At 36.4% G+C, this 22,008-nt stretch overlaps 1 protein-coding gene across 2 annotated transcripts in view; it reads left to right on the forward strand.

The window, feature by feature from the left end:
* Positions 1 to 1,395: 1,395 nt before the first annotated feature.
* MED23 (mediator complex subunit 23) overlaps positions 1,396 to 22,008 on the forward strand; it is a 42,579-nt gene continuing 21,966 nt past the window's right edge. Inside the window, exons 1-13 of one of the 2 annotated variants that reach the window (XM_010343009.3) lie at positions 1,396 to 1,643; positions 1,981 to 2,012; positions 2,151 to 2,238; positions 4,302 to 4,426; positions 5,831 to 5,942; positions 6,919 to 7,017; positions 8,220 to 8,321; positions 9,079 to 9,148; positions 10,787 to 10,899; positions 13,605 to 13,700; positions 14,266 to 14,283; positions 19,367 to 19,567; positions 21,588 to 21,731. In XM_010343009.3, the coding sequence (XP_010341311.1) occupies positions 1,605 to 1,643; positions 1,981 to 2,012; positions 2,151 to 2,238; positions 4,302 to 4,426; positions 5,831 to 5,942; positions 6,919 to 7,017; positions 8,220 to 8,321; positions 9,079 to 9,148; positions 10,787 to 10,899; positions 13,605 to 13,700; positions 14,266 to 14,283; positions 19,367 to 19,567; positions 21,588 to 21,731 (1,239 nt within the window). In that variant the 5' untranslated portion in view covers positions 1,396 to 1,604. The remainder of the gene's footprint in view (positions 1,644 to 1,980; positions 2,013 to 2,150; positions 2,239 to 4,301; positions 4,427 to 5,830; positions 5,943 to 6,918; positions 7,018 to 8,219; positions 8,322 to 9,078; positions 9,149 to 10,786; positions 10,900 to 13,604; positions 13,701 to 14,265; positions 14,284 to 19,366; positions 19,568 to 21,587; positions 21,732 to 22,008) is intronic. The other variant, XM_010343010.3, reaches the window with a different exon arrangement.

The following is a 22,008-nucleotide window of genomic DNA, read 5'->3' on the forward strand; positions in this document are numbered from 1 at the left end:
TCAAAATCAGGGGATTAACATTAATATATATCTACCATCAAATCTTCAGATCCCATTCAGTTGCCACCCCAGGCCCCCCCACCCCCACTTTTTTGTGATGGGGTCTTACTCTGTCTCCCATGCTGGAGTATGGTGCCGTCTCAGCTCAGCTCACTGCAACCTCTGCCTCCTGGGTTCAAGAGATTTTCATGCCTCAGCCTCCCAAGTAGCTGGGGCTACAGGTGTGCACCACCATGCCCACTCATTTTTATATTTTTAGTAGAGATGGGGTTTCACTATCTTGGCCTGGCTGGTCTCAAACTCCTGAGCTCAGATGATCTGCGTTCCTCGGCCATTTGACTTGTGTGTGTGTGTGTGAAAGGATTATATTCAAAAGCATGTTTTGCATTTACTTGTCATGGAACATTTCCTCCCTCATTCTGGAAGAATTTCTTAGTCAATACTTGACTTTTTTGACTTACACTTTTGAATATTACAGACCAGTTGTTTTGTAGAACATCCCTTAGGTTTTGTTTTATCTTTCCTCGTGATTAGATTCAGGTTACGCAACTGTGGCAGAAAAACGGAAGTTAGGTTGTAGTCTTCTCATCACATCCTAACAGGCTGGTGCGTGTTTTCAACGTCTCCTTTGCTCACTTGATTAAAATGATAGCTGCTGGGCTTCTTGGTCACAGAGTTACTTTTTGTCCTTTTTAATTAATAAATATTCTCTGTGGAGTTACACTGAAGCTATCTGACTATATAATTTCTCATCAGAAGTTTAATGTATTCACCTCTTTCTTCACAGCTTTGTGGACTCATGGTTTTCTATTTTACTTAATGAGTTGTAAGGCATTATTTGTTATTTTGATAATCATATTGTCTCTGATACGGCCAGTGGGAATGCCTTCAAGCTTCTCATCATTCTTTAAGAAATTTTGGCCCAGGCACGGTAGCTTATGCCTGTAATCCTAGCACTTTGGGAGGCTGAGGCAGGCAGATTGCTTGAGCCCAGGAGTTCAAGACCAGCCTGCGCCACAAGGCAAAAACCCATCTCTACAAAAACTACAAAAATTAGTCGGGCATGGTAGCCCAAGCTTGTGGTCCCAGTTACTTGGGAGGCTAGGGTGAGCTCGCAGGCATTAGCTTGGTGCCCGCCGCCGCTCCAGCGTTTTCCGAAGGCTGCAGCCTCTGGGTTCCAAGCTTTTTATTTCCCAACCTGCACACAAGTTAGCCTCGAGCAGGAAGCAACTCCCTCTCCAGCCGGCAGGTGGCGCCCTACGGTCGACGACGCCTCCGTGAAACCTGGGCTCGAGGTTCCGTTTGGGGGCGCTCTCGTCCGGCTTGCGGACCGCCCTTCAGAGACGGAACCATCCGGCGGCACCGCTGGTTTCCGCGGGGTTTGTAAACAGCGCGCACCGGGCTCTCCCCGTCTTCCGTGCGGGTTCCTGCTGTTGGCTGGGCGCTGTGGGGAACGCTCTTGGTAAAGCGCTGCGGGAGGGAAGCGACGCCGGGGAGCTGCGCTGTCCTCCGGAGGTCTCGGCCCCTCTGCCTCTTTCTTCCCAGAGCTCGGGTCTGACCTGGGCCTTTCCCGGCATCCGGGAAAGGCCGGGGTGAGAGTACAGATGGAGACGCAACTACAGAGCATTTTCGAGGAGGTGGTGGTGAGTTCAGCTGCCGGGCATCCAGGACTACGGCTCAGGGACGCGGAGACGCGGGGGCAGCCGACCAAGGAGACCGGCCTGGGCACCCTCCTCCCACGCCTGCCTTTGTATCCCCTTGTTTTGACACCGAGGCTGTATGCGGGTGGGGGGCGGCGGGGCTCCGTGGTTCTCAAACTGCTGTCAAGTTCTTTGTATCCTTTGAAATTGATACAATGACAGGCCAGAGAGGTATCGGTAGTTTCAGAGCTGATTAAGGTGACTTGCCCTGGGTTACATTGTAAATACTTCGCTAAGGGAGGCCCTTTTTAAACATTGTTTACATTTTTATTTTCTACAGAAAACGGAAATTATAGAAGAGGCTTTTCCTGGGTGAGTGTGTTTTTACGTGATTGTTATGTCAGATTTCACTTAGTTTCGTGTTGGAGGATTATAAGAGCCACTGTTCTGATTATGTGTGATTACCTTTTTAAAAGGAGTGACAGCTAACGAATTTTTTTTTTTTTTTAGCATGTTTATGGATACCCCTGAAGATGAGAAAACAAAACTAATTAGCTGTTTGGGGGCCTTCAGACAGTTTTGGGGTGGTCTTTCCCAGGTGAGCACTTCATTTTTAATACATTCAGCTGATGATTTTTGACCCCTTTTTTATTTATTTTTTATTTTTAACATTAACATTGATGTTGCTCTTAAGATCTTCCTGAGAAGGGAGAAATAAAATTGTCATCATTTTTTAATTCTGGTTTCCATCTGTTTTAATTTGTATATTTCAGTGGAAAACTTATGTTAAGGAGTCGTTTATACTGCACAGTATGAGATGTTAAAAAAAAAAAAAAAAGTAGCCTCCTCTATATTAGCTTATTTAAGACCGTTTTCATCCTGTTCGGATTTATTTGGTACCCTTGGAAACAGATGTGTTAAGCTGTACTTGTAAAAGATACAAATTACAGGTTTTTTTTTTTTTTTTAAACTAAATAAAGGAATTGGCACAGTGTTGATGCAAAGATGCTATAATAGGAATAGCAAGATTCTATTATAAGGATAGGAAGATGTTATAGTAAAAATGAGGAAACAAACTGTAAAAGTAACAAAGAACCAGAAAATATATCTATGAAAAAGACAAAATATGTCATCCTCGAACGCATGACCTTCTCATGGTGCACTATAGGTAGGGAAATGAGAACTGTTTGCATATCGACCACTGGTGATAAGATTTGCCACTCAGACATGGTCATATAATCTCAACAGAGTCATGTTTTAACCTTTAGTTTAATTATTTTCTGATAGGTAGTATATTCATATGGTTCAGAATGCACAAGTATAAAAGTGTGGATCCAATAATTAGTCTCCTTCCCCTCTCTTACCTGTTCTTTTTTCTGTCTGCAGCCAGTTTCCCCAGGTTATGTTTTCTTCTAGAAGTATTTTATGCATATAGAAATATTTTTATAGAATGATCATATATATACACTGTTCATTAATTAGTACTTTGCTTTTTTCTCTTAATAATCTGAAAGTAATTCCCTATTAGTCCAAGAGTTACTTGTTCCTTCCTTTCCTACTTTTTTTTTTTTAAATAGTAGTGTAATATTTTGTTGTATGGCTGTACCTTCCTCCATTTAACCAATCCTCTACTGACTTTTAAGTTTCTTCTTACTTTTTCTAATTTATCCAATGCTGTGATGAATAATATTATGCATGAGAAATAGGATAAATTCCTAGAAATAGTATTGCTGAATCAAAGGCCGTATCTGTTTGTAGTTTTTATAGAAATTCTTAAATTTTCCATAAGAGTTATACCAGTTTATACTTCCACCAGCAGTGTTTGAGAGTATCTTTTGCTTATAACCTCACAATAGAATGTTAAGCTTTTTGATCTTTGCCAATCAAAAACATGAGAAATTTTATCTCAGAATAGTTTTATTTTGCATTTCTCTCAGTGATGTTGAACATCTTTGCAACATTTTTTTTAAAATTCATTAAACACTTTATGAATTATGGTGTGGCCCTCTCATGGAGAAACCAGGAAGAAAATAGGTGTTTCTTAATCATTGTTATATGTGCCACAATAGAAGTATGTATGAGAACAGTGGTCATGCAGAGAAGCAGAACATTGTAGGGTCTTCTTGGAGATATGCTAGAAGACAAACTTTGATATGGGCACAACATTTGGGCATCATATTTAAAGTTTTGCAAGTCTAGAAATGTGTCATGTCATTGTATTCATAGTGAGCTCTTGTTTGGGCTCTTAGGCATTAGATTCACTTAAGGCTGATACATACTGATCCATAATGAATTTTAGCCCCAGTGATGGTAATATTTATATATTCCATAAAGGGCTGTTTACAATGCCTTGCAACAATCTGTGTTAAGAGTTTTCTGTTGACCATTAATATGTTAATTAGTAGTTAATTACTACTTTTGAAGGTCCCATGTAATAAAAATGGTGACATTTTATCTATATAATTGCAAAATTTTAAGCTTAATGTGACAAATACTAAATCTGATTTTTTATTTTGCTTTTTAAAAAATTATTTTTATCTACAGATGTTCATAGTGAAATATTTCATTCATAATATTGGTATACTTCCAGTTGTAGTATCAACTATTTGTTATAAAAATGTAACTTTAGACCGCAAATAAAATCATTCTCTAATTTTCCAGGAGTCTCATGAACAATGTATCCAGTGGATTGTTAAATTTATTCATGGTCAGCATAGTCCTAAAAGAATTTCTTTCCTTTATGACTGCTTAGCAATGGCAGTTGAGACTGGTCTTCTTCCACCCAGGTATGTTTAATGGGTGTGAACAATCTGAAGCATTATCTTTTCTATACTTGATTGAAAATTGGTTCAGGTTTTTGTTGTAAAAAGATAAGAGAATGAAGAAGAAAGTAAGGTTCATCAAATAAACCTTTATATAATACCTCAGGTTTTAGTTTCTAGGAGTAATTGTCTTTGAATTATATAATGCTTGTAAGGTCAAAACCAGGTGCCTTTTTGCCCAGGGGCTAAGATTAATCATTTTGGTTAGTTTGTAACACTTTACTTTTGCTGTACAACCTCAACACCTAATGGCTTTAAACAGTAATACTCAGGTTTTAAAATTACTATTCGTGGTCTTCATAGTTGACTGGGCTAATGAGGCACATTTCCTTCAAAGTCTTAATGGTGACAAGTGATGTAGCTGGCACTGGAGCATGGCAAAAGCTTACCCACTTAGATACCTGGTGGTTGGTTCCTGGCTGTCATCTGGAACCTCAGCTGGGATTTTTAGCCAGAACCTACACAGGCCTTTGCCTTGTAGCTTCGACTGTCTCACCTCATGGTGGAGTCTAACAGTAAGTGTATAAAAGAAGACTAGACAGAAATTGTCTCACCTTGTCATGGAAGTCATACTGCATCCTTTTGGCCATAGTCTTAGGCCTTCTCAGATCTACAAGGAGATAACATAGACCTTCCACCACCTCTCCTCGGGAGAAATGTCAGTGTTACACTTCAGAAGAAAATGTGGGATCAAAAATCTTGCCATCCTCTTGTAAAAATCCAAGGTGATAGATGGTAAACATGTAACTGAAAACTTTAAAAAAGTTTTCTAGTAAAAATATAGCATAATGAATATTACTTAGTTCTTTGTTTTTGATCTTTTATTTAAGTAAAATATGTTAAATGCTACACATATTTATAAGTATGCTTAAGTAATAATGCACTTTTATGAAAAATACTTGGTATGATAAATATCATACTCAGTCCACATATTATAACTGTATTCATTTGTCTGTCGCATGCTGCTAACAAAGACATACCCAAGACTGGGTAATTGATAAAGGAAAGAGGTTTAATTGACTCACAGTTCAGCATGGCTGGGGAGGCCTCAGGAAACTTACAGTCATGGCAGAAGGCACCTCATCACACGGTGGCTGGAAAGAGAATGAGTGTCCAGCAAAGGGAGAGGCCCCACATAAAACCATTAGATCTTGTGAGAACTCACTCACTATCATGAGAACAGGATGGAGAAAACTGCCCCCATGATTTAATTATCTCCACCTGGTTTTTCTGATGACACATGGGGATTATGGGAACTATAATTCAAGATGAGATTTGTGTGAGGACACAGCCAAACCATTATCAGTGGCTATTAGAGAACTTGGAAAATTCTGTCTGGTAACTGGAATGGCTGTTTCTTTTTTATAGGCTGGTTTGTGAATCCCTGATAAACTCGGACACTCTTGAATGGGAAAGAACACAGCTTTGGGCCTTAACATTTAAGCTGGTTCGGAAAATAATTGGGGGAGTGGATTACAAGGTATATTTTTCTCATTATAAAAAGTGATTGCTTTCAGATATGATTGATTTTTCGGTGTGCGTATCTTACTTTCAGGTGAGAGAAATGATGTGGAAGCATTTACAAAATCTGTCTATTGTGGTACATTTCCCGGAGAGATTTAAAATTGCTCAGTATTCCCTTGGCTCCTCTACTCCCCTCTCAACATTCTTATATATACAGGTGGCTGACATATTTTTATGAAGACTAGGGAAGTCACAGAGCAGAATCTGTATTCCTTCATGCTGCAAGTATTGTGATGTTAGCATCTTTTCAAATGAAAGAGCACAGAGCAGGGGTGTGTGGAACTGAGAAGGGATAGAGGCAAGACCTGCTTCAGCTCTAACTTGACCTCCCTTGGACGTGGGTTTTTCCTCAACTAAAATGTTGAGGAAATTAATCATATATATATATGATTAATAATATAACTGGTATTGGATATGTGGAGATGATTAACAGAATAGCCTTGGATATCCTTGAGAGATTAAGGTATGTGATGGATGAGAAGGGAGACTAGGCCAGTCACAGTAGCTCACACCTGTAATCCTAGCACAAAAGGGATTGAGCAGAAATAGTCATCTACCAAAAAGTTTAATATTGTTACTCAAGTCTTCAGTGCTTTAAAGTCCTATTCCAATATATTTCTGTCTGTATGTATAAATTAAGGTTTTTGACCCTTATAACAATGGAAACCCTTCTAATGTTATGAGAACCAAAAAAGCTTGACCAACTGTATAATGACTTTATTTGTTCATTGTATTGTAAGACAATGTTTAGAATTCTGTTTTGGAACATTACTTTTCTCTTGGATTAATGTTAGGGACTTAAATAGCAAGTCTGATTCAGAAAATTTAAGGATGTGATTTTGGAGGAATCTATAGCCCTAAAACCTTTGGATGTTTTAGCTAACACAGTAGACACTACTTAATTTTAACCCATGTCTTTTTTCTTATATCAGGGTGTTCGAGATCTCTTAAAAGTGATTTTGGAGAAAATTTTGACAATTCCTAATACAGTGAGCTCTGCTGTTGTACAGCAGCTTCTGGCAGCAAGAGAGGTAATTTAGACATGTCTGAAATTCATTGATCATAACCTCAAAAAAGTCTAGCTTTGTTTAGGTCTGTGCTTTTAATACTTAGGATATTTTATAAGATGCTCTATTTCTTCTACCAAAAAAAAACTCACTTCTATTTTAAAAGATGCTAATTCCCTTATCTTTCAGAAGGACATTTTAAATTTTAATTTATGGTTTTAAATTAGGAAAACAATGGTATAGAAATTAAAATAGCTTGAACCATTACTAGAACTCAGCATATGGACCACTTAAAAGATCTTTGTACTTTCTCACTAATATTGCAAGAATTGTTACGTTGGTCTGTTGCTCTCCCATGTAAGTATGCCAATATTTAAAGCATGTTCAAGGTTCTTTACTAACCATGAACAATCCATTCCATTGTTTATTAATCTTTACTTTTGGATACTTTTTACATATGTGTTCTTTTATGCTACAGTTGAAACCCAATAAATCCACAAAATAATATCTCTACATTTTATTTTAGTAGCAATTGTCTGTGTATATATATATACATTGTGGAATGGCTAAATCAGGCTATTTAACATATAGGTTACCTCATATACTTTTTTTTTTTTTTAATTTTAACACTTAAAATCTACTCTCTTAGCAATTTTGAAGTATACGCTATATTGTTATTAACACCTAGTCACCATAATTTACAGTACATCTCTTGAACTTTTTTCTCTTTTTGAACTGAAATTGTGTTCTTTGACCAACATGTCTCTCAGAAAGTAATGTCTCTACTTTTTAATATCCTTTTTGTTATTTTTGTCACTGTTGTATTTAAAAGGCTCATGTGATGTATTTAAAAGGCTCATGTCAGATGCAGTGGCTCATGTCTATAATCCCAGTGCTTTGGGAGGCCGAGGTGGAAGGCTCATTTGAGCCCAGAGTTGGAGACCAGCTAGGACATTTTAGGGAGACCCTGTCTTTACAAAAAATTAAAAAGTTATTTGGGCCTGGAGGCATGCACCTGTAGTCCCAGCTGCTGTATATGCTGAGGTGGGAAAACCACTTGAGCCCCAGAGGTTGAAGATGTAGTCAGCCATGATGGCGCCACTGCACTTTAAGCCTGAGCAACAGAGCAAGACCCTGTCTCAAATAATAATAATAATAATAAATAAAAATAAAGGGCTTATATATAGGACTAGCCAAGAATAATGTTGCCTTTTTATTTTTCTTAGGTAATAGCATATATATTGGAAAGAAATGCCTGCTTATTACCAGCCTATTTTGCAGTCACAGAGATCAGGAAACTGTATCCTGAAGGCAAACTTCCACATTGGGTAAATTTTATATTTCCTGAATTTTTAATATAAATTTTTGGCTTGGCTTAGTGACTCACACTTGTAATCCCAGCATTTTGGGAGGCTAAGGTGAGAAGATGATTTGGGGACAAGAGTTCAAGACCAATCTGGGTAACATAACAAGACTCTGTCTCTCCAAACATTTTTAAAGAGCACACACATTAGCCAGGCATAGTAACATATGCCTGTAGCCCCTGCTACAAAGGAGCTGAGACAGGAGGTTTACTTGAACCCGGGAGTTTGAGGCTGCAGTGAGCTGTGATCACACCACTGTACTCTAGCTTTGGCAACAGAATGAGACCCTGTATCAAAAAAAAAAAAAAAAAGGATATTTTATCAAAAACAGTTATATTAATCTTATTTTTGTATGCTTATTTTTTAAATGATGACTTTTATCCTTAGATAATACATATATTTTTAATCACGATGTATTTCTTTTATTTCTCTGCATTTCCATTGAGACAATTTATATGCCATGTGATAAATTATGCTCAGCTTCATCAAATAGCTAAGCATATGGTGGTGTGAGTTGGTTTAATTCAGGGACACATGAACTGGTAAGTGATTTTTTTGAAGGAAACAAAAGGGAGCTAACCTTTAAACAATTACCATGTGCCGGACATTGTACTAATCTTTACATATACTATCTCATTTTATGTAAATGATCACTGTATTTCAGGGGCAGTCTCAATTTTCTTTTATACTTATTTTTTTGATTTCCTCTCTCTCTCTTTAGTTACTTGGAAATCTGGTATCAGACTTTGTGGATACCTTCAGGCCCACAGCAAGGATAAACTCCATTTGTGGTAGGATTATAGTTTTAAATATGCCAAATAGTACCTGATTTTTAGTAATCTAACTATTGAACAAAGCTGAGGAATGGTCTCTTAATATGTGTCATTTTGGTGACTCTCTAAGAGCTTAATATAATGCCTTTCACTTGTTTTCACTTATTTTGTGTGCCAAGTACAGGAGGGAAAATAAACTCTGGAATGGGTGAGGAGCACTTTTACACTGTTGGTGGGAGTGTAAATTAGTTTAACTGTTATGGAAGATAGTGTAGCTATTCCTCAAGGATCTAGAAATAGAAATATCATTTGAACCAGCAATCCCATTACTGGTTATATACCCAAAGGATTATAAATTGTTCTGTTATAAAGACACATGCACATGTATGTTCATTGTGGCACTGTTTACAATAGCAAAGTGCTGGAACCAGTCCAAATGCCCATCAATGATAGACCGAATAAAGAAAATGTAGCACATATACACCATGGAATACTATGCAGCCATAAAAAAAGGGTAAGTTCATGTCCTTTTCCAGGGACATGGATGAATCTGGAAGCCATCATTCTCAGCAAACTGACATAAGAACAGAAAACCAAACACTGCATGTTCTCACTCATACGTGGGTGTTGAACAGTGAGAACACATGGACACAGGGAGGGGAACATCACACACTGGGGTCTGTTGGGGATGGGGAACTAGGGTAGGGATAGTGAGGGGTGGGGAGATTGGGGAGCAATAACATTGGGAGAAATGCCTGATTTAGGTGATGGGGGGATGGAGGCAGCAAACCAGCATGGCATGTGTGTACCTATGCAACAATCCTTCAAGTTCTGCACATGTACCCCAGAACTTATAATAATAATAAAGTGAATCTATACCTAAATAATCAAATACAACCAGAGGGGAAAAAAAAGAAAGTGGGTTTCTTGGTGATTCGAAAGACATTTTAATACAGCTAATAAAACACTAATATCTGAGTGGATATTGATACCATGTAGTGAATTATGGTGACAAAGTAGGTTTGAGAAGTATGATGAATTGAATTTGAGAAATGTTAAGCTTGAAGTGCTTGTAGAACATCCAAGTGACAATATTTGTTAGGCAGTTAGATATATGAGTTGATAGTCTTATGTGACATCTAAGGCCTCTAGGAATATAAAGTTTAATAATATTGACACTGGACTGGTGGTCTTAAAACTTTTTCTGTAAAGGGCCATCTAGTAAATATTTTAAGCTTCATAGGCAACAGAATCTGTTGCAACTACTCAACTCTGCCATTGGACTACAAAAGCAGTTTTGTTCCAATAAAATTTTATAAAACAGGTGACAGGTGATTATAGTTGATTGACCTCTGCCATAGACATTTAGACAAAAAGCAGTTTTGTTCCAGTTGTGACAGGTGGATTATAGTTGATTGACCTCTGCCATAGACATTTAGACAATGCAACATTTTTGAGTTTGGAAAGCCCATAACAAATTGATCTTCAACTATCTGAGCTAAAAATAAAATTCCCAAACTTCGGTCTTATTGAAACATTTTTTAAGTCATTTTAAAACCAAACCACCAACTAGTTCAGCATATATGTTCATTAAATATTTTTGAAGTGAAGTATTGTGTTCACATTTACTTAAAAACATTTTTGTAATACATATAGGTCGCTGTAGTCTTCTGCCAGTTGTAAATAACTCAGGTGCCATTTGTAATTCATGGAAACTGGATCCTGCAACTCTTCGTTTTCCTTTGAAAGGCCTTTTGCCATATGATAAGGTATGTTGCTAAATATAATGGAACTTTTAGTCCATCTGACAATCTTCAGCCCACATTATGAGTGATGCTAAATTGTTGCTTCATAATCTCAAGACGCAAATATTTAATGAAAGATAGTTTATAGTTTATCATGTTATTCTATTATCTAAATATACCCTGTGTTTTATGCTGTTGTGGGTGTTTATGCTCCAGTGGTCCACCTCTGGCAAAGTATTTGGAGATGGGAAACTGAAATTTTAAATGGAAAACTGAAATTTAAAACTGATTCATTGATTAAGGCCCCACATTTTAAAAGTGGTAAAGCTTTTTAATGTGAACTCCATCTAATTCCAGAATCTATACTCTTAACACCTTTGCTATCAAGTTATTTGTCCTTCCATATTTGGAAATAGTGTTTTTGTGTACATTTGTAAGAGAGTATTTAGAAACTGTCTCCATTCTTCTTAGATTACATTTCTGAGCAGAAAATTACTTCTTACAGTGATACTTAAGGCTAATGTGACTATATCTAAAGTCACATTTCTAAGCCTAACTCTAAAGGGAGGAGGGTATGTTTTTTCTAATCACTGAAATGTTGGTATACCCTTTAAGGGGCACTAGTCCTTCTAAACTGTTGCATTAGTGAACAGTTTTGCTGACTGGACTGATAATTTTTTTGGGTCTAGTTGCTCTTTTTACAGTTATATCTGCATTGTTAACTCTTGCTATAAGAACATCTTCTTAAAACAGTCACTTTGGTTATTGTTTTAAAACGTCTTTGAGAAGCTTTAAAACTAGTACATTGAAGTGAATGCTTATGTACTCAGACCCCTTTCCCAGACATTTTACTATTAAAATGAAGAAAGAAACAGTAAACAAAGACCATTCTGGTAGTTGGAGTGAATTGAGAAGGATTACAGGCTGATAGGAATGAGTTTGAAAGAAAAAAAAAGAAGAAATTTAATACAGTAACTGTTTCTAAAGTTTTTACATCATAGTTACAGTAGCACAGTCTTTTAAAGATTATTTTAAAAATCAGTATATAAAGTGATTTTCTTGTTTCTATCTATCCATTCATTCACCTAAGGGGACATTTTGAAAAACCCAGCTAACATTATGCAAACAGTACTTGACATTTATAAGAAGAAAAACTTTTCATTGACTTTATCAAAATGCTGTGTCTCCAGCAACATAGATAGAAATGAAAATGATGTGCCCTAGAAAGCCATTAGATGACTCAGAAACCATCTAGCATCATGGAAGAGTTAGAATAAACTAGAATGAAATTCTTCTAAATTAATATATTTAATAAATATAAATTAATATTTTTAAATATATTTTAAATATGGACAAGCAAAATTAACAAATATAAATAGGCTTATGACTGTTTCATCTACTTCTCAAAAAGTTGATACGCTTTAAGCTAAAAAGCTGCTTTTTGAATCTTACTAGAAAAATAGGGAATTGATTGGTCTATATTCAAGACATTGAATAAACATTCAGCCTGTCATTTGGAAAACTCTGAAAAAGATTTTGTTTTTAATGTCACTTTCTAGTATTATTTTTTTGTTTGATTGATTGTTTTTTCAGTCAGGCTCTCACTCTGCCGCCCAGGCTGGAGTACAGTGGCATGGTCACGGCTCACTGCAGCCTCAACCTTTCAGGCTCAGGTGGTCCTCCCCATCTCAGCCCCCTGAGTAGCTGGGACTACAGGCACATGTCACCACGCCCAGCTAGTTTTTTGTATTTTTTGTAGAGATGGGGTTTTTCCATATTGCCCAGGCTGGCAAACTCCCGGGCTCAAGAGATCCTCCCACCTCGGCCTCCCAAAGTGCTGGGATTATAGGCAAGAGCCACTATGCCTGGCCTGGTATGATTTATTATATACTGAATTTGGCTATCAGAAATTGTATACTTACATGCCTAGAAAGAATTCTAAAAAATTGACTTGTCAAGTTTGTTTTTATTTTTTTATTTTTTTTTATTTTTTTTAGCTAGAATCTCATTCTGTTGCTCAGGCTGGAGTGCAGTGGCACAATCTCGGCTTACTGCAACCTCTGCCTCTCAGATTCAAGTGATTCTCCTGCCTCAGCTTCCTGAGTAACTGGGGCAACAGGCATGCACCACCATGCCTGGCTGATTTTTCTATTTTTAGTAGAGACAGGGTTTCACCATATTGGTCAGGCTGGTCTTGAACTCCTGACCATGTTATCTGCCCACCTCAGCCTCCTAAAGTGCTGGGATTACAGGTGTGAGCTATCACGCCTGGCCTCGACCTGTCAAGTTTTAACAGAAAGGAAGCAAAGACATTCTTAATGATGCTTCTTTATGTCTAGGAAACATTATCACCTAAGACAAAATCTATATAAATTGGTGTTAGTGAAACTCTAAAATTTAAAAAATTTTAACCTTCTGCATTTTCAGGGAAAGTATAGTGGAAAGTGCACTGGTGAAGGGGGATTGGAAGATCTGGTTCAAGTGTTATCTTTAGTGTTACTCTCTGTATGATCTTGGGGCAAGCCATTTCATCTCAGTTGTCAAATGAGGCAAATGGGTGGGAACAGATTAACTATAAGCACTAAAATTCTATGATTTTTTCCCACTAGATACTGCCTACTCTGTGAAGGTAACAAGTGCCTTTAGAGGATTTTTAAATCTCATTTCTAATAATTTGGATTAATGTTGACATTGATCTCAAAGCAATGATTTTCTTATTTTCTTTAAAGGATCTGTTTGAACCACAGACTGCTTTGTTGAGATATGTTTTGGAACAGCCTTATTCCAGGGATATGGTCTGCAATATGCTAGGTTTAAATAAGCAGGTACTGTACTATGCTGGAAACCTAGTAAATTCTGCATAGAATCTGCACTATTCTTTTCTCTTTTCTTTGCTATAGCTAACTGAGCAAAACAGTTAAGAACTATTTAGTGATTTTAAAATATATATATGGTTTATTAAACAATGTATTATTCCTATCATTTATATATTGCTTTAAGAATGTTTAAATTAAAAAAGAAAAATTTTAAAGTTGATTTATTTTGCATTGCTTTTTTTTCTATAAGGCCAGTTTCAAGTATACCTTTTGCCAGAGAAACCTACACATGACTGAACCATGTTTTTTTGACTTTTTTTGTTGTTTGGGTGTCTATTTTTATAACCCTTGGTATCTTCAGCGTGGCCTTCTTGCTGATTTTTTTCTTTTTTGTTCTTTTTTTTTTTTTTTTGGTGTACGTTTGCTTGTTCTTGGTGGTTTAACATGTGGGAGGGTTTGTGCTGACTCTGGGTTCCTTGAGGCTGGCCTCATAGTCACTGTTTTGTCTTTTCTTTTTTTCTTCCTTTATTTTTGTTCTGTCCTGTCTTGTCCTGCCCATCCTCCAATGCTCTAGACCTTGAACATTGCTCAGGTATGTTCACAACCTTACTGTTGTATTGTGACTAACGATACGCTGGCCGCTTTGTAGCCACTGATTCCATTTAGAGAATACGTGTATGGTCGGGGCTTGAAATTGGCAGGACCATGCTGAGACCAAGGCCACTAAAAAACGATTTCTTCTTGGGATATGAGAGTTATTTTTGGTGGATTGTTTTTGTTTTTGTTTTTGGTGTTTGTTTTTTTTTAATATTCTTTTTTCTTTTTTTCATTTTTTTTTTTCTTTTTGGTAACAAGGAGACAACACCTGGCACTCAATGAAGCCTGTCCCTTTTTGATGATTTGTTTTTCCTTCCCACTCCATTTTACTTTTTCCTACTCTAGGGCTAAAGCTAGCCTGGTGGAATTTTCAGAGATGGAAAGATTTGTGGTGGCCTTTATCTTTCCAGACTACTAAAACAAATAAAGAAAAATAACAACAAAAATACTTAACGTTGCTTTGCCTTAAAACAAAAACAAATTAAAAACAACACAAAAAAGAGGAAAAAAAAAGCACTTTAATAGAGATATGCTGCTTTTAAAAGTTGGAGTGGTAAACTTTATACAGGAAAGGCTTTTTTGGAAACATGGGGATTGACTCAGAAATGTCAGACTCTTAGGTGACCCCACACCTGCTTGACAAACACCCTTCTTTGTCAGTCTTTGCCAGAAGTGCCCTCCTCCTAGAGTGAGCTCCTCTCAACTGAAGCTCACCTGTGGTGGGAGCAAAACACTGTGGCCAAACTTTATAAATCAAACTCTTAACAGTCCCAAGTCTGTTCCAGGACTTTTCACCTTTGATATTTTAAACAAAATAGTGGTTCCAACTATTTTTGTTAAAACTTTTTGAGCCCAACATATTAAAATACACCAGCTTTTTGATTTTAAAAAGACGTTCTTGTCTAAGACAGGTTATATAATATAGCGTTACTGTTTGCAATACTATAGTGAAGGTTGTGCCAGTGCTTCCATTTATAAAACCCTATTTTTAAGGACATATAGCTTGGCCATAAAACTTGCTCAGTGTTGAAACTTTGCATGCCAAACCTCACCCTAGTAGCAGTATCTCTTTTATTATTTTAAGTTTTTTCTTCTGAAAAATTTGCCAAGTTTCCTTCTTTGGACAAGCTTTTGTACATGTGAAACTGAAACTGCTTCACAGTAGAGTATCTGACAGTGACCTCATATAATCTGTCAAGTTAACATCTTAAATACCAAGTCATTAATTCTGATCAACTTTCATTGAATTAGAGGTAAGTATTCAATTAACTTTGAAAGAATGCTTCATGCTGTTTTAAAACTAATTTTTGCAGTGAACTTTAAGTCATACTTGACTCAGTTTTTTTACAGTTTGGTGGATAAATGTACCCATAGCCATTTGAGCTGCAAATACCTTCCCCCAGATGTCCTTCGCTATCCTAAGCATTTTTCTTTTGGTGGGGGGGGGGGGCAGCTCTTCTCAAACTAGAAATTGACAAAACAATTGAGAGTATTTCTGATCTGATCATTTTGATAACAAGTTTCAACCTAAAAAAAGTTTATGACTAAGACATAAATCCATAAAAAATAAAGTTTATAATGGAAATGCTGACAGAACATTATTAGTATTGGTCCCACTGTAGTGTAAACATTGTCAAAAATTCACAATTCATCAGTAATCGTTTTTATAGAAAACTCTTTAGTTAGGGAACGTGTAGATAGAAGATAATATGCTCAGTTGACTTGATATTTTTACCTGCTGGAAAGTAGACTAGAAAACGAGAACACACTGTATAAGAAGCATATGATTAAAGATCACCAAGTCATCTTATCACATCTTTTATCATTACAGAACTACATCCTACACTATACTTTCTTGTCCTTTCTCTAGCAATGTGATAATTTACTTACAGCTTTGAAACCTTAAGAGCTGTTGATATTGCATTTTCCAGTAGGAATTGGGTTATATTTTATGCTAATACTGGTTACATTCAGAAAGTCATAAATAGCCCAGTTCCATAACTGGCAAGGTGGAGTGTTAGATTTAAACTCACAGTGGAAAAATCTTGTTTTTTATGTGCTTACCTGGGAGTTTGTATTCTTTCTGCCAAATACAAGCATTACAAGACAAATACACTCATCAGGCTCTTATGTGATGGTGTATGAATCCTGGCTACTATGAGACAGAGAAGTATTTATCATTCATTTGATCTTATGTTAATCACTAAGTTTCTCTTTGAAATTATTGTGATTATTGGTAATTTTCTTGGTTAAAGCAAAGAATATGATACATGGCATTGAAAGGAATTTTTCTTCCCAACTTCTCCTAAATAGATATTATTTTAAAATTGATTGACATCACTGCAATAATAATTTAAAATTAAGCTCACCTAGGTACAGTATGTTAAAATTTCACTGCAAAAGCATTATGAGAACTACATGAATAGTGTCAAGTGCCACTCAATATAGGATATGAGATGCTAAGGCTGAAAAGCGCTATCATTGACCATTTGAAATAGTGGTGGAAGAAATTGGGCATAGGTTGGGGGTTAATATTAATGTTTTTATTCTTTTGCCTGATTTTTAGCTTTTATCAAAGCTGAAAATTTTAAATGAAGTTTCAGTATAATTTGGGCTACTATGTAGAAATAGAATTGTTAAAATACTGAGTTTAAATAGTCTTAAAACAGGTATTAACCAAATATGCATGTAGTTATGATATACACTAACAAATTTAACTTTATATGTCAGTATTTTGAGGACTTGATTTTACCAAAGCTTTCACAAAACAAGATGTGAACAGTCATAGGGATAGCATCCATTAGTTTATGAAATTATCTTAGCCTAATGATTGACAGTTAACTTTTATTCATGGATTCTGAAACTGCTTTACAAATGTTTGTTCCACTTAGTAAAACCATCTGCTATGTAGTAGAGAGTCTTAATTTTAATGTGCCTATCTTTAAATAATTGAAAACTAAAGCAGTTTATTGTTCTGAAGGAGTTAGCAGCAAAGATCATTTCGTATCTCAGATTTTTCCTTCTTTTTTGATATTACCAAAATTTTCAGATAAAGCAACTTATTTAAGCTGTCTTTAAACTTGAGTTGAGAAATATCCTTGGCTTTAACCAAAAACACCTGGGAAATTTGTAGTTAATCCTGACAGCTATTCTGCTACCATCAGGTACCAGAGCATTAGGTACTGTAGAGATTCCTGACTGACTGAATTCTTGACAGAAAAGTTCAGGGTAATCTTGAGTCATGCCATAAATTGAAAGACCATCAGCTTTAATTGTAAATTTCCTAGTGGTTCTTGCTTTGTCAAAATCTTAATCTTTTTGCTTTCCTTTAAAAATCATTAACTGTATGACAATAACTATATGCCTAATAATATGTAGGTGAAAATCCAGTTTAAAAAACAAAACAAAACAAATAGCTAATACTAAAAAGGGAAACTCTAAAGTGACTCAGGTGCTAAAAACCAATTTTATTTAGTTTTCTCTTTTTTCCTAAAGCAGACTGATGGAAGACCATTATGGGTGGAGAAATAGATGACAAATTTGTCTGTTTCCAAACTAGAGGCAAATTCCCATCACTAGTGAAAAATTCCTACTGGAAATCCTGGCTTTACTTCTTTTCACAATTTTTTCTGACTCTGTATACTTTGAATGATCTCACTCTAAATTTGTGTTGTCTGACACATTTCTTAGGTTGTTGGTGGTTGGCAGAACTAGTGAATTTCAAGCCCTGTACACAGTAGTTTTGCATGCTGATTTAAGAAATAGTCTGTAGTGTTGTCTGTTGCACTTTGCTCTGCTTTATAATGATAATTAAATTTGGAGGAAAAGTACTGTAGTCTCAACTGGTGGTGTTAATATTGCTATTTGTAAATCTGTAATGTGGTTGAACTGTGGTCATGGCATTGTGTTTTTGGAAAAAATATGAAACAACCATTGATGCTTATCATTTGGATACTTGTTTGTTTTATTTGCATGCTTTAAGAAAAACTGCAGCTATATTGGAGCTTTACAAGTTTGGAGCTGGCAAAGAGCATGCAAAAGAGGGGATGCTATTCATTATGTCTTGTTTATTTCCAAATTTGTCCCCATTTTGCATTTTTTTCCCTAAATTTGAAAAAATCATATCCCTTTTTCATGGCAAAAGACTGATAATCACATCTAAAGTTTAGAGGAAAGATCGGTATTAGTAATTACATTCACCAGAAGGGCTTCCAACTGCCTGCTACTAACTCATATAACGAATTTATAAAGGAAATATGAAAATGGCTTAAATATGGCTTATTTCTTTTGGTAAAAGTATATTTTTTAAATCACTTTTAAAAGCACAGATCTTTTTGCCTCTAGAAAGGGAAGTTGCATTCTCATTTTTAGTGTTTAAACTCAATTATTTTTCTTGTTTTAGATTTTAAAGTGGTCTAATTTAAAATTAAAGCTGCATTATGTTTGGCTTCCAAGAAGGGAAAGCAGAGATCAATTTTTTCCCCCCGTGGAAGAAGTTTCTACTTCAGTATCAGAACCAATACCACACATTGAAAAACAGACGTTGAATAATCTGTTAGCTACTTAGATATACCCTTGGATATAAAGTTAGTGTAAACTTGTAGAGGTTACTTTAAAATAAAGAGATTCGCATAACCGCTTTATTTGTTCTATCACAATGTTTGATCCCTGTAAATCTAGGGTTTTGATCTTTTGATGTAGATTGCAAAATTAATACTAGTATCCCTGTTTCATATGCCCTTTAAAATGTTACCTTTTCTCAAAGGATAAATAACAAAATTTTCTACTATGCATTGCCCTTTGTCTAATTGAAACAAGTGATGTCCACAGTGGAAGTCCAACGCTAACGGGAAGTCTGTTTTGTGGGAAACGTGAAAAAATAATTTTTTCTTGAAACTTATCCTCTATGATAATATAACATAATGCAGCTTTAATAGACTAAATCTAACCTTAACTTCTTAAGTTCAACTTCATTCCATGCTTCTCAGCCTCTTGTTACAATTAATGCCCGTTAACTGGTAACTTCTGAAACTAACCGAGAGGCTTTTGGAATACTGTATTTAATCTCTGCCCTACAGCACAAGCAGCGCTGCCCTGTGCTGGAGGACCAGTTGGTGGATCTGGTTGTTTATGCCATGGAGCGATCTGAGACCGAGGAGAAGTTTGACGATGGGGGAACAAGCCAACTTCTGTGGCAGCATCTCTCGAGTCAGCTCATTTTCTTTGTGCTTTTCCAGTTTGCGAGTTTTCCACATATGGTACTTTCTCTTCATCAGAAGGTATGTACTAAATCTTTTGGTCAGAGTGACTTCACCTGTTGATTAGCGTATTTTAGACTGCTATGGACATTCCCTAGTGATTTAAGAACTGGTAGAAGTTTTGAATCCTAATTTCTGTCCTATTCACTGCTTTTACGATTTCTTAACTTTTTACTTTCTTGTCACTTTAAAGCCAGGATTCAGCCATTCATTCTGCCTATTCCCAGTGCAGGCACCAGGGGATACAAGATGAAAAGGCACTGTAATATCCTCAAGGAGCACCTCACTAGAGGAGGAAATACTCATCCGCACGCGTGCGTGCGCGCGCACACACACACACACACACACACACACACAGACAACATGATTATATTTTAATAGTTGTCACAATGAAAGCACATTTCCCTGCAATACAAATAAAAGGAAATAGTCCCTAAGGTTGCAGTGAGCCAAGATCACACTACTGCACTCCAGCCTTGGCGACAGAGTGAGACTCTCTGTCAAAAAAAAGGAATGGTCTGTATTAGAGATATCAGGGATGGCGGTATCAAAGAGGTCTTTAAGCAAACACTTGAAGGATGACTAGAAAGTTGCTAAGAGAAAAAGACAGAAAAGTGTTTCCCTAGCAATAAGACTAGCATTTAGAAAGGGATAGGGATATGTGACAACTGGAAATAAAAATATAAAAGGGAAATCACTGTTGAGATAAGGAAGGTAGGAAAGGGAGGGCAGACATGGAGAACTTTGAATGGCCATGTGCCTGTTCTAAGGAGTTTAAATTTTCTTTTGGAGGCAATGCGGACGGGAATGCCATCATTGTATGCAAGTTGGGAAAATGCTAATGGCCACATGGAGGAAGAGAGTGGTGTAGAGATTAATGGGGAGAAAGCCAGAGGCTCGCTGTAACCTTAGGGACCATTCCCTTTTGTTTGTATTGTAGGGAAATGTGCTTTCATTATGACAACTATTAAGATATAATTATATTTCGTGTGTGCATGTGTAAAGCCAGAGGCAAGGAAATTAGCAAGGGAGATAACTGCAGTGGGTTAGGTGAAAGCTGCTAAAGGCCTAAACCAGGACAGAAAGGAGGAGCCAGAGATCGGGTGTACGGAGGTGGAATAGGACTAGGTGACCAACAGCAAATAATGGTAGTTTAGGCTTGCTCAGTGGTTCCTGCTCTGGGAATTAATAGAAGGGAGGATGATGAATCCAAAAAAGGGAGACAAGTGGAAGACTTAAGTTTGTGGGAAAAGTCACTTTTTGTCAAAAATTTTAGACATATTGAATGGGAATAAAATGTTGATTTATATAACATCTCCATGGCATGGATTATCATGGAGAAAATTTTTCACAAAAATTGTTAAAAATCCTTTTAACCGCCATCTCCTACCCACCCCCCCACCCCACCCCAACAATCGCCATTAGTTCCTGTTACAATGTACAGAAAACCAGCCGGGCCAGGTGGCTCACTCCTGTAATCCCAGCACTTTGGGAGGCTGAGGCTGGTGGATCGCTTGAGTTTAGGAGTTCAAGACCAGCCTGGGCAATATGGCAAGACCCCATCTCTATCCTTATTCTAAAGATGTAAATAAATAAACAAAATGTACAGAAAACCAGGAAGCATGTTTTATGATAACCAGTCCTTTATACTTTCAAATTTAAAAAAATATATCCTTTTGGTATGATAGCGTATTCCCTACATTTTGATGAGATTTTTTAAAAATAAGAATTATCCCATATTAAACTCGATTCCCTTGCATACATGATCAACTTGATTATGTTCTACAACATTGCATTTTTGGTGTGCTTAGTCGTTTTGGGGAGCAGGAAATATTTATATATAATATTAAAATAATATAGCAGGCTTTGCATGGTGTGTCTTGAATTGAGAATAAGTAATTACTAAATGCCAAAGTGAGATGCTGACTTTCTGAGAACAAGAACCAGGGTTTCTCCTTAAAAAACAAACAACAACAAAATCTTCCTCTGTTTATGTCTTTAAGTAACAATGTATACATGTGGATTTAAACATCTTTTATAGTTAGCAGGGCGAGGACTGATTAAAGGCCGAGATCATCTTATGTGGGTTCTCCTGCAATTCATTTCTGGAAGTATTCAGAAAAATGCATTAGCTGATTTTCTCCCTGTCATGAAGCTCTTCGACTTGCTATATCCAGAAAAAGAAGTAAGCTTTACTGAATAACTATTCATAACAACATGATGGGTAAATTATGTATAATTATGTTTAAGGATTTTAGTGTGGTTTTGTGAGTATTTCTAAAGTTTATGCTAAATCACAATTGAATACAAAGTATAGCAAGCTCTTTCTCTACATTCTAAGTAGGTCTACATTTTTAGAAATCACTAAAGCTGTTTTAATCTGTATACACCATTGAATGGCCAGACAACAGTCTCTATTAATAGCTATTTTTTTTTTTTTGAACAGTTGAGCCTCAGTGTGT

The sequence above is a fragment of the Saimiri boliviensis genome, chromosome 4, assembly GCF_048565385.1.
Source record: "Saimiri boliviensis isolate mSaiBol1 chromosome 4, mSaiBol1.pri, whole genome shotgun sequence".
Taxonomy (NCBI): Eukaryota; Metazoa; Chordata; class Mammalia; order Primates; family Cebidae; genus Saimiri; species Saimiri boliviensis.